Raw genomic sequence first — 13,723 nt, 5'->3', positions numbered from 1 at the left:
ATCCTTAGTTTGTATACAAAACAAAGTTTGTTAGTGTCCCGTTCAGCTCAGTTCTGCAGCCACCGAGCCACTAGAGAAACACGTCACAAACAGAAATGACTCATGTACATGATGTTGATGAGAGTTTAGAAACAACTGCGATGAGAGCTTCGTGAGAAACGTGTCCCCTCCTTGGCCCAAGACTATATGCTATAAGTGCATCACAGGTAGGGGGCAGTGTTACCGCTTATAATTGAGAATATGACGAGGAGATGCGCTTCTTTTTATACCAGCAAAGCCCGGAGAGCAGCGGACCATGACCAGCCACCACATAACTAGTCGTAGGCCAAAAAAAAAAACAACTTCCAGTCAAACTAACCACCCACAATCCACCAAAGCATCATCAATATTCGTTAGGTATTATATTTGATAGCATCTCACAATCAGTTTTCTTCACCCTCACATTAGTCACAACATTAATACATTCAGACAACCTTATTTCTGTGGCCTTATTTGGTTCGAGGTAAAGCTTTCAAGTGAGTAAAGTGTTGAAGGAAGAGGTGGTTACAAGTGGAACACTGGCGGCCATTTATTGAGATTACCATCGATAGTAAACCTGCATGTATGTTTATGTTCAAACAAAGTGGTGATCCGGTGCATCTCCAAGTCCCCCTCCAGCAGTGCTGCACCGCCCTCGCAGGCTGCCCTGTACAATAAAACGTTCGCACCTAATAACTGTAGCCCCCACGTGTCACAGAGTCGCTGCACAAAAACATCAAGTCTGGCTGCTGCAGCTGCGTGGGCTCCAAACGCAGCACATGGTCGCGTCTACGAGCTCCTTCGGGCGACGGAAACCTATAGGCACTTAAATCTGAACTTGTTTCATCGTTTGCTTTACGACTTTTAAATTAAGTTCGGCCACAGCAAGCTGCAATATTGACGTTGTTGTTTTTTTTTTTTGTTTTTTTTTACCGTGCGGAAAGCTGAGAGGAGGTAAAGCTGCGACTCAAACTTAGCTGCTACGTTTAAACCGAACATGTCGACTGGTACGAAACAAGTGAAGAGCTGCCCCATCCCGACCAGGGTCCTCACCCTGAAGGACTGGTCCCAGCTGCCCGACTGTTACAGCCAGACACCCGGGGGGACCCTCTTCTCTACCACGCCCGGAGGTAAGAAAACTGATTTCAGCTGCTGTGTTTTCTCACGTTGCTTTTATTTGTAACTATTACAAAGTGCAAATGTGTCCCCCTCTAGAAAAATAACACTTAACTTGAATATTTTAAGTATTACTCTCGCCAATTCGGTTTTTACTCACAGGTTTGTTTTTACTATGTGCTCTCGCGATAACACAATTAATGCAAAACACTCGTGGAATGAAAGCAAAACATAATTCTGACAAATGCAGACGCTTGTCATAAGCAACCGTCCTAAAATCTTTTCTCTGCACACTTAACAGTTTTCTTTATCTCTTATATCTTTTTGGCTAAACGTCAACCAAACATTTTAATACAGTCTTTCTACTTAAAACTGCTTAATCTTAAAGTATTCTTCTCAAATGCGTTTGCTTTCACGTGTTTAAGCAATCTGATGCTTAAATATGACTCGTTTCCTCCTGCACAGGTCCTTTTAAAACGGCTCATAAACCCGTCCTCCCGCATGAAAACAAAAGGAAGTTTCAAACTCGTGACTTGCAGAGGGTGTACATTTGCGGCTCAGATCAGAGCCATTTGATTGGCCTTTGCGTCTATGGTGCAGCTGGAGGCCGTCCAATCTTTTGAGTTAGAAGTGCATAAAGAACATGCTGTACGACTTGAAAAGAAGGGGAAGTGGAGTAAATGTTTAATGCGCAGGGGAGCCATTTTTGCGTGGACGGTTGTGCAAGAGATTCCACCACTGTGTTTTGACTTGCATTCCATCTCATATTTCGTCTTCTTCTTCTTCTACACAGTCTTGTCATAAACTATATGCTGAACAGTCTCCTCCTCCTTCTCTGCTTTTTTTTTTTTTGTTGTCCAGGATGAACGGTCCAAGCCCCATTACATAACATGTTTTCTCTCAGCCGGGCTGATACTTCGCAGAACAGTTCAAACTCCAGTTCAGAATAACACGAGCTGCAGACCGCTCCCAACGCCACATGGTGCAAGTTTTCAAAACAGGTCATCTATGACATAATCCGTGGGTGCCTTTGACCCTTAATGTACAGCTCTGTCATAGGTTGTCAACATGTTTCTTTTTTCTTTTTCACTAAGCTGGAGGGTTTTTGAAAAGAAATGTGTGGATTTGACTGCTTGGGGGGTTAAAAAAATGCAAGGGAAGCGAGCAGAAGCATGTCTTCCACTTTTCTTTTTGCCTCAAAGACGACATAAATCCACATTCCCTGCTTGCAAAGATGCGGCGCAAGTCGACTCTTCGCCAGTGCGAACTTCCACCACAAGGTCGTTATTTACGCCAAAATGTCCCCTGTCTCTCGTCTCTGCCAAACGCAGGCACCCGCATCATCTACGACAGGAAGTTCCTCCTGGACTGTCGGAACTCGCCCCTCGCCAGGACGCCGCCGTGCTGCCTGCCGCAGATCCCGGGAGTGACGGTACCGGCCACACACGCGCACCACACGGGGAAACTGCAGGACCTCAAAGAGGAGGCCGAGGAGGAAGAGAAAGATATCGGAGGTAAATATTTGCCCGTTTAGCTTCTGTTTTCTGAACGCGTGTGTGCCTTTTTTTTTTTTTTTTTTTTGGCTCCGGAGGAGAAGCAGCTCATAAAAACAGGATTACTGTTCTGAGCTGTTGACGTTGAAGGTAAATAGAGTGATGGTTTATCTAAAGAGATGTTGAGATGCTTTCAGGTTAAATGTGGTTCGGTGCTTTGAAGGTTTTCAAATGGTTAAAATATCAAAATTCACTTTTATTCCCCTCCCTTCTGTCTGTTGGTAAACACAGCATGCTGATAAGTTCTGCAGTGTCTCGCCTCTCTGTTGTCCATTAGGGCGTGACCGAATGGGGTGATTTTATCTGATGCAACCTTTTTTTAAAAATGCTTGTTGTTTTTTTTGTCCGTTTCTTTGCAGATGACAGCCAGTTTGAGATGGACATCTGAGTCAGCAGTACTACCTCCTGTGGAGTGTTGAGTTAAAACGCCTTATAAGTCGTAAAGGACTGTAAAGCATTACATACAAAGCTTTTTTTTCACTTTTTTTTTATTTTTTATTAAAAACCGAGGAACCTGCAATGGAAAAAGTAACCAAACGTAAGGCGTTTTTCACCTTATAAAATTGGGTGTAAATTGTCTAACCTCGGATGGATTGGTTGGTCGCTTGTTTCAAAGAAACTATGGAATCAAGTATGAAATCTGTTTTGATTTAAACTTTTTTTTTAGTCTTTTGTAAATAAGAAACTTGTACTACGTTTTAAGTTCGAGGATTATGGTTATTTGATCAAAGCATGTATAAAAGAGGTGTTCGATACATGGATCAGTTTGCTTTTGTTGAATTCCCTCCAAAAAAAAAAAAAAGAAGGGTGGGCTAACAGTACATGCCATGCGTCTCCCTTACAATTGGGAGGGGGGTTGGGTTTCTACTGAAAAAAAATCACCTCTTACTTTGTTTTGTATGGACACGAGGTGTGAAAAATAAATGAGTAAGCTGTCATCTTGTGTGTGTGTGTTTTCTGTTTGCAAGACTGATTTTCCCAGTTACATTAAAAACGGAGGGTCTCTAATATGACTGTTTACTGTCGAGGTTATGCTGAACACCAGTGTACATAACTCTGTCCTGAACTTCGCTCAAACACATTTCCAAGGCCTTCCTTGAATACAATATCTCATTGATTTGTCATGGCTTGATTTGGAACATGGCGACTTCTCCGATATTTTGGGGGTTGTTTTATGCACGTGTGAAACCCAGACGGGCTGAGTCAGTGTAACAATGTTGGCTTTATTAGGAGGTAGACGCTTAAGGCTAAACATAAATATTGGTGCCAAATCTGATGCAGTTCTTCGGAAAAGTATTTGCACGCTTTGAACTCATTGACATCTAGTCAAGTTACAACAGCAAACCTGAATGTATTTTTCTCTTCCGCCACGATTCTGTGTGAACTTTCACATCTGATATGCGCACACAGTTGTGCTTAATTTTAAAGTGGAATACATAGGAGGGTTTTTTTTCTGCTTTTTCCAGATTTCTTGCAACATCTAGTTGTATTGCACAACATATATTTCCCTTCACATACTACTTTTAGTAGCTTACGTGACCATCCTTCCCAAGTGTCATGAAATATGAGCTACTGTGACATTGAACTTTCAATCCTTGCTTCCACATACCATGTACGCATTGATTGGTCCAAGCGAACAGCTATTTGCCAGAGTATTGATTTATACAAATCTGGGTCAACAGGTACATTATCTACAGTCACTCATTCTACTATGATATTTTTTTTAACACTTGGGCATGTTTCAACCACTCGCTCCAGTGTGTTTCATCAGGATTCAATGTGATAGACCAAAGCAAAGTAAAACTAAAATGGGAGAAATCTAATGATTTCCCTGTATTTAACTCTTTCCATCATAATTAAACAGCATCTCCCTTGCTTTATAAAAAAAAGCATTCACACTGTGGTTCATCTGACCAGAGGACATTTTTTTTGTACGTAACTTTTTCTTTTTTTTAGCAATCACTTTTCTATAAACACATCAACTACTGGCCCTGGTCAATGCCTTTTTAGGCTTTTGTTAAGCATATGGTGGCAAAATACAAACACACACCAGACTTTTTCAGATTTTTATTTAAACAAATCTCTTATTTTTGTCACCACTATACTGTGTCGGTTTATCACATAAAATCCAATTCAAACACAGCAAAGTTTGCAGCTGTGGTAAGCCAATGAAAAAGTTCAAAAGGTAGGAATGTTAATGCAAATGAGCGCACGCTCTCTATGAAATTAAGTGGTTCAGCTTCGAACTCCCCATTATCAGACATATCTAAGAGATGAGATACAGCGTGGCGTCTGTGTGGCAGATCATGGACTGAGTTGAAAGAGCATTTTTAGGCACCTCGGACACACCCAGGCCCGTCTGTGCCACGGATTCTGCTGCTGACCTCGAATCGTTGACACGATCAAGGCCGGGCCTCCTCGCTTGTCCCAGATCTGTAGATCATACGCACTGACAGAAAGGGGAAGGTCGGGTCTTTAGGAATGTGAGCAGCTGCTGCCTGCCAGCCAGACATGACCACAACGCAATCTTTAGGCTGTTTCACCTCTCAGCTGTCTCAGATTTGTAATGACACACCACCTATTCTAGCATTAATGTTTAATTCAGCTCCGTCGAGGCAGCTGTGTGGATTTTGTCGAGGTCCATCTCTGGGCTAGTGGAAGCAGACAGGCACACTCCTGCGTCATGTGACTTGGTGATATACGTCAGGCTGCACAGCTGCTCCTGCCTCATGGCCTTACAGGCCTCATCCCTAAGCAAAATTACAGCTAACAAGTGACTCGCGATTCAATATTTTCATGCTTCGTAACAAGATTTAAAAAAAAAAAAAAACTCCACTTAGAATTTTACCATCATGGGAATTATTTGAAGTTGAGAAGTCATTTTACATGTGCTGTACTGCTATTTTATTCAGTGAGAATGCAGGAATGAAGCAAAGGGTCAAAATCCACTTTCATTAGCCAAAGTTTGGGTTTGTTTGGCATGTGATCAAAAAAACATCCGATGCCAGCTGACTTCGATAAAGACCATGAGATGCTGGTTTGTGCATGAGATGCAGTTTCATGCACAAACGTATGAAACTGCAAATGCAAGAAAAGCCCCTTATATTCTGGTGCGCAGCATAGCAAGACTACCTCTGCAGTAATTATTGGCACAGATTGAAGAGATTTTGTTTGTGTTGTTTTTTGGCAGAACAAACCTTTTCTCCTGATCTCCTGTAATGTAAAACGCCCTGAAGTTGTCCTCTACATATAGACATGTAGATATGCTGACAGACAAGACACCTGGAAGCTTATAAATTGGATTTATCATCTAGATTCACATGCCTGGTTCAAAATCCCATGCATATGTTCCCTTATAGCAAGCTCAATGTTTGTGCTGTTTCTGGCCACATGCAGATTACTTTTAAAAAAAATTGTTTTTGTACAATTTGGTTTTGAATTGTTTGGGCTGAAAGAGAGAAGATCGAAATCCAAATCATAAATAATGTAGATGAATATACCTTGTTCCAGTACAATCATTCAGTTAAAACCGTTTTCTCAATTTTCTCTGAGTATACATATTTATCTAATTTGTTGTAATAACATAAGGATTTACAGGCTCTTCATTAAAATAAGTTACCCAACAAGTTGATTATTGCTAGATTTGAGGTTGGTAGGAAAGTTATAGATTTTGTTAGAGACTGATAAACGTTTTTTTTAGCAGAAATATAATTGATCTGCCCCTTTTGTGAGCGTTTCGAACATTCCTAAACTAGAATCATAGATGAATATGCTCTGCTTTAATGTTCAGAGAAACCAGCTCCACATGTGCTACAAAGGTCACCATCGATCAGAGACACGTGGCCAAATCTAAACTTCCAGAAAAAAGTTGTACTTTACTTTGTGGATGTTCAAAGTGCAAATAAATTTACACAAAAACTAACTCGTCAAAGTCATTCATAGCATTTATTATCTAAGTTAACATTGTTTTGTTTTTGTTTGTTTGTTTTTCTTTCGTTGCAAAGTCATGCATGATATGCCCACATTTTTTCTGGAGCAGCTGTGAGGGGCTGCTGAAAGTAGGAGGGCCTCAGCCAGTGTCCGTTTCACCGACCATATGACGGCGACACATGAGCTTATCAGTGCCCACACAAACTAGAGCAGCAAAGAAACACTCAAGTTCCGACTTTATGTAGTTTAAGATGACGATTTACATCATGAAGAATATAAAAACCAGCTGTACACTTGGATTATTTTGGTCTTGATCATGCAGCGTACTGCCAAGGAAACATTTCAATCCCGCACTTTCACAACATGTTTTGGAAAAATCTCTGCCTCGTACTACTGTAAACAACACTGGAGATGACCATGTGTTTCTCTCCATCCCCGCCCCCCCCATGATGAGTCTAAACGAACCCCTTAAATTCAGGTTCCTTTGGTTGGGTAAAGTACGGGTTAGTCGAGTAGGCTCTATTTTCGTCCGCCCCTCCGTGTTAAGGCTCAGGAAGTGGGGTCAGGCTGGGTTGCCGGGGCAACGTTACAAACAGGCACTGGAAATACACAGCCTGCTCCGTGATCTCCACAGGGGGAGGGGATGGGGACTTGAAGCGGAGCACATGCTGGATTCTATAGACGAACACATTCCACCTTACGCCCAGTGATCAAGCACGCTCCTGGGAGCTCAGCCAGTGGGGCTGCGCTCTGACTTTAGCTTGCGAAAACATTTCAGAGAATAAAGCAATTCCTCGATTACCGCTGCACTTTGAAATCGAACCCAAGAGACAAGCTGACCACAGAAACTTGGATGGCAGATTTGTTTTTGAACAGCAAAATGTTTTCCTGTTTTTTACCTCCCTGGCCTCCCCTCACACACAAGTTGATATCTACAATATTTAAAGAAAAGAAATATGACACACACAACTTTTTAAGGAAATACTTTGCTAGAATTGCATCACTTTGGCATAGTTACTCGCTCGGTGAAACAGTCTCCCTGGTCGTTGCACAATCTCTGTTTTGCTGCACAGGGTACAGTGAGACATGTTATTGCTTAATATGCAAAGAGCGCCTTTGACCATCATCTTCCCCTTTCATGAGATTTCCTATTGGACAGTCTAGTGTCATAACTTTAGGTTTAGGTACAAAACCGATTCTATAAAATGTATATTACCCATGTTTATTGTGCAACTTTATCATGTATTGCAACATCGTATGGTGTTATTGCAGAACAGACATTTTCCTGCCTGCACGCTCCTCTTTCAGGATGCCTGTTAGCAGCATGTTACACACGTGGACGAAAAATGTTGCTTCGCCTCTGACCAAAAAGCCCACAACAGTCATTGAAATAACTAGAAATGGAGACAATAAATACAAATTTAAAGAAAATTAACTGATGAAAATCAGACGCTGTGTTTTAACAGAATCATTAAAAAACCCCCAAAAAACTAATGAAACAGGACTGGATGAAAATGACGATAGCTGTAACTTGATATTTTCCCATGCAATCTTTTGAGGAAGACGCTTCAATTAGGTGACTTTTGTAGCCTCTCCTGTAGGAGAGGTATTTTGGACTTCGAGGGCAAACTGCTCCAGTTGTATCACGTTTGAAGGATTCCTTCCCCAGATATTTCAGTTCATTCCACAGAACAGGATTTAGAGCTGAGCTCAGATCAGAATAGTCCAAGTTATTCCTGAATGTTGCGTGTTTTTGGTCATTGTCCTGTGGCAAGATTCACAACCTGCAACTGAAACCAAGCTTTCTGACACTGGACATCACATTTTCCCCCTCAATGCCTTGATAGTCTTGACATTTCATTGCACCCTGCACAGATTCAAGATACCCTGTGCCAGAAGCAGCAAAGCAGCCCCAGAACATAACCAAGCCTTTGCTTTGAAAAGTTACTGTTCTTGTCTTTCAGTTTCACAATTATACACAACTTCTTGTTTGTCTATTACATAAAAATAATCCAGAAAAACACACAGAATTTTGGTGTAACTAGACAAGCTAAAAAACACCTTCACAAGAGACTAGTCATAAATCCATACCAGAGTCTCGTTTATCATAATCAACAGGTAAATTTAACAGGTGGCTATTTTCTGTATGTTTTGCATCCATATCAGTGTTAAGATTCATTTTGGGAGAAATAACTCTTGTCTTTTAGGAGGTATTTCACTATGTACATATAAAAAAAGAGGAAAAATACAGAAGAACCTGCTTTGTTCTACTTCCCTTCCAACCAAAAATACAGTAGAAAAATACTGTAGAATATACTTGGATTTATTTCAGCAACATCTTTTTGTAACATTTTAAAGACAAACAAACTTTAATGTCAACAACAATAATCTAATCTTACTGTTTCGCCATAATGTGTCTGAGTAACTTCCAACCAATAATGTATAGAACATAAAAATGGCAAAACATGTTTTGCTGCAAGCTGTGAATGTGCACCTTTGACACTTGGACTTCGCTGTGCTGACACTGTAGTTAATGTAGGTCAATAAAGTGTCAACACGCCAGTATTATTTCTTCCAGACCGGGTTGACATCCTGTATATGTGAAATCACATGAGTGTTTACTTTAGATGAGTCTCTGCAAATATGCACAGGTCTCCTTCACTCTAACTGAGAGCTGCCAGCTCCAAATAAAAGAGCACACACGCACACACACACACACACACACACACACTGACAAATTTCAGCTCAGCACTGAGGCCCATGGGCGATCACTCTGCTGTCATAGCAAAAAATAAGAATGGCATGTAAACAGGCTGCTCCTTTCCAAGCAAAACATAGAAACCGTTGCAGAGACACTGGAGAATCAGGAGCCCAAATTTATGCAGAGACATTCTAGGTCTCTTTGTTGATGTCACATCATCTTACTTTATGTTTAATTATTTCCATGTTTGAAAAAGATTTTTCAGTTCTGTGTGATGTTCAGGAAAACAATATTCAACAAGTGTTTTAGCTGTACTGCACATACTCAGTATATGCACAGAAAACCCTCGTCTGTTAAGTGTGAAACTGAAAAGTTAAACAGCAACAACAAAGCATATCTGACAACCTTACATGAGGAACGGCTGCTTCTTGTTCGCGATTCAATGGAAAGCTCACCTGGACAAGGCTGACCTCTGCCGGCAAAAAAGCGGTAGTGCATGTTACTCAAACAACTCAGCTGTGGCAGTCCTCGTCCTGCGATTTGGGAAAAAGTATTTTTATTCTCCCTAATAGACATTACTGTCATACAAACGTTTAATATGTACAAAGTTCAAAATACTCCTGAATATGTTGCAGAAATAGACACAATGGACAAGAATACAAGATGTCGTATTCTCAGAGTAAAAATGTTTAAACTGATATTTTCTTCGTCTTTTGCTTGTCAGCAAAAGATGGTTTAGAAGATAGTGATAACATGCAGGAAAACAAACCAGGCCAGAGGAGATAATATTGTTCCTCTGGCGCCACCCCATGGAGGAAGCTAGGTTCATTCGCTTCTGTATCCTTCTATACTTTCTGACCTGATCAACGTCGAACCACCAAGTTGAAATTTGAAATCTCCTTTGACTTGATTTAAAAAAAAAGGAGCACTAGGTTCATATCACTAACCCACATTAAACTCTTTACACGGAGTTTATCATTCGGTAAATTTCTACCTCCCATATAAAACTATATTCTCTACTTGAAGCAAAACTATCACTGAATGATTTATCTCAGAAAAAATTAGGATTCAGACGTAGAGTTGTTAATTGTGTTTCACTTGGCTGAAACACAATTAATAGGTAGGGTATAACAGAAAATATATACCCTACCAGTTTTTTTAAGTTAAAATACACAGAATTAGAAATGACTTTTGATCATAGACTGGACATCTGGACATCTGAGGACGTAGACAAACACAATCGTTGATACCCACCTGGACACAAGGCTCCAGCCTTTTACCTCGCATAGGCAATACGAGAAAGGAGGTCTGCTTGTTAGCTCCACGACTGCAACGCTAGGATCAATGAACTCGAATGATGCCATTATAATATAAAAATTTAAGATAGGTAAAGGGTCCAATAGAACTTTCCTCTGGGAATTAGACCAAGAATTTGCAAAAGGATATTTGCAAACGTATTTGTAAAGATATCTGTAAAACCACTCCAGTGCTGAACTGGTTTGAATCTTATATAAAGAACAGGGATTTCTTTGTTTCAATAGGAAACTTCACATCGAAGCAGACAGAAGTCACATGTGGGGTACCCCAAGGCTCAATCCTAGGACTCCTCTTATTCAATATTTATTTGCTCCCACTAGCTCATGCTATAGCAAGAAATAAGATTAGCTACTATAACTACGTGGACAATACACAGCTCTACATTACGATGTCACCAGGTGACTCTGAACCCATCCATTCACTGAACAGATGTTTAGAACAGATAAATATGTGGATGTGCCAAAACTTTCTACAGTTGAACAGAAACAAAACTGAAGTTATTATCTTTGGATCTAAAGAGGAACAATCTAGAGTCAATGCACAGCTTCAGTTATTACAACTAAAACCTAGCGATCAGGCCCGAAACATTTCCAAGACAGAAGACTTATGTCTCAGCCAGATCTAGAGAAACTCATCCATGCGTTTATCTTCAGTCGTATTGATTACTGCAACAGCATCTTCACAGGTCTGTCCAACAAATCAATCAAACAGCTGCAGCTGATCCAGAATGCTGCTGCTCCCGTTCTCACTAAAACCAGGAAGATAGAGCATAAAACACCAGTTTTAAAGTCCCTACACTGGCTCCCTGCAGCTCAAAGAATAGACTTTAAAATACTGTTGTTAGTTTATAAATCACTGAACAGTTTAGAACCACGATACATTAAAATCTGCTGTTGTTGTATCAACCTTCCAGACCTCTCAGGTCTTCTGGTTCTGGTTCTGTTCTGCATCCACAGAACCAGAACCAAACATGGAGAAGCAGCATTCAGCTTCTATGCACCACAAATCTGGAACAAAAAACCCCTGCAAAACAGCAGAAACACTGAGTTTCTTTAAATCTAGACTAAAATCTCAGCTGTTTAGAGTTGCTTTTGAAACCTAATCCTGTGTTAGACTCATTTTTTCCCTAGTTGTGAACATCTGCTAAACTGGCTAACATACTCCTCTAATGGTTCTAATTAAAACTTATTGACTGGATGAGACATAGAACCTCTGCTCCATATGTGAAGTAGAAGAAAGTGTTATTGTTTTTCATGCTGAAAACCTATTATATGCAGCCAGCAATACAGCAACAAAAAGCCATGGATATGTTCCTCCTATGAGGAATGTAATTAGAGGAAATCATAGCAGCCTTGATTACCCTTGAACTCTCTGCTGGAGTCCTGACAGAGTAATTCTCCAAAATTTCTCTAGTTTTCTGTAATTTTTGGATAAGAAAAAAAACCTCACTGTATGATTTGTCGATTTCTTTTGCCCTTCGTCCTGTCTTCTCTAACCTTTCTAAATCTTTCCCTTTCAGTGGTTGTGGTGACGGAAAAGAAAGATGACACCACAGAAAAGAGCTGCCTGAAGAAACTCTGTTGCTGCTGAATCTTGGAATTGCTGTGTTCTGCATTGGATAATTCTTAGTCTCCCGTAAACCAAAGACTTAATCTATCTTTACCCCTCATCTGCCTTAAAACTGGGCTCTGTTCCCAAATGTCACCAGACCCTGGCTGCTATTTAGCCACGGAGGTTGATGTTTAGAAGCTTGAAATATATCAGTTTTATTTTTCACACTTTTTTTTGTTTCACTCCTTTTGTCTTTTATTAAAATAATTTTTTGCTATAATTATTTACATGGTCATTTCTAATTATTTGGTGGATTGCAATATTATGCATAAATGTAAGCGGAGTGTGCAAGAAGCATGCTGGGCAGAGACTATAGATCAGTACCAACTTTAGAAACCCCGATTTGTTGAACTTTCGTTCAGCAGTTCCTGACCAAACTTCATCTGGTAAAAATGTGTCATGCAGCCAGCAATACAGCAGTACACAATCATTAAAAACAAATGAATCTTTTATTGTAGATGTGTTTGTTTCACACTGAGAATATGTAGAAAAATCTAATCTTTAATTTGAGGGTAGTGAGTAAAGAATTAAGAGCTAAGAACTGTTCCTATAGGCTACGTGTAAACGGTCTAAATCATAGATCTTCAAAGGAGCGATTGCGACCTCTAATGGAGTCACTGAGACACTGCAAGGTGACAGTGAGAATTCAGATTAATTACACATTTTTTGTGAAAAGTTCTATGTTATGTCTTTAAATACACATTAACATGAATGCAACAAATAAAAGGTTGGTAAAAGAAGGCATAAAATCATACATTTCAGAAATCCACAAATTCACCCAGTGAGCAAAAATTGGTTCAGGGTTCCCAGGATGAAAAATGTTGGTGGCCCCTGTTCTAGACAGTTCTCATTTTGCATAGTCTCATGCAAAATGAAACAATGCAAAATTTCTCATGCAAAAATTTTGCGTTTTGCATTTTAATTGTGCAAAATGAGAGTTCTCATTTTGCATAATAAAATTGAAAATTAAATATTTTATTCGATTATCCGATTGTCAGAACAAGTCATAGATTACCCGACTAAAATAATCATTTGCAACAGCCCTAATTACACAAATGGCGTATGGAGCCCTGGCGTCCTCTTCTGGACACCATCACGATTATCAGTTCCTCTCAACCACAATTTGAAGATGTTTGGTTCTGAACAATGAGGACATTTTGAAGGTTGCAGAACAGATCTTAGCCGGGTTTTAATGAAAATATGTTGAAAGCTAATGCTTAACTGTTGTTTTAAATTTACCAATGTCCAACATAAGTTGTGTTTTATTCTCGTAATTTTATTAATTGTTATATACAGTACAGACCAAAAGTTTGGACACACCTTTTAATTCAATGAGTTTCCTTTACTTTCATGACTATTGACATTGTAGATTCACACTGAAGGCATCAAAACTATGAATAACACATGTGGAAATATGCACTAAACAAAAAAGTGTAAAACAACTGAAAATACCCCTTATATTCTAGTTTCTTCAAAG

At 39.8% G+C, this 13,723-nt stretch overlaps 1 protein-coding gene across 1 annotated transcript; it reads left to right on the top strand.

Annotated features, from left to right (window-relative positions):
- The first annotated feature begins 758 nt into the window (after window positions 1-758).
- Window positions 759-3,625, top strand: eif4ebp3l (eukaryotic translation initiation factor 4E binding protein 3, like). Its single transcript, XM_032555483.1, has 3 exons — window positions 759-1,148; window positions 2,466-2,648; window positions 3,047-3,625. Exons 1-3 carry the CDS (start codon window positions 1,016-1,018, stop codon window positions 3,073-3,075), a joined length of 345 nt encoding a protein of 114 aa, XP_032411374.1. The 5' UTR covers window positions 759-1,015; the 3' UTR covers window positions 3,076-3,625.
- Window positions 3,626-13,723: the final 10,098 nt, after the last annotated feature.

The sequence above is a fragment of the Xiphophorus hellerii genome, chromosome 23 (genome assembly GCF_003331165.1).
Source record: "Xiphophorus hellerii strain 12219 chromosome 23, Xiphophorus_hellerii-4.1, whole genome shotgun sequence".
Taxonomy (NCBI): domain Eukaryota; kingdom Metazoa; phylum Chordata; class Actinopteri; order Cyprinodontiformes; family Poeciliidae; genus Xiphophorus; species Xiphophorus hellerii.
This window is presented reverse-complemented; position numbering and strand designations above follow the sequence as displayed.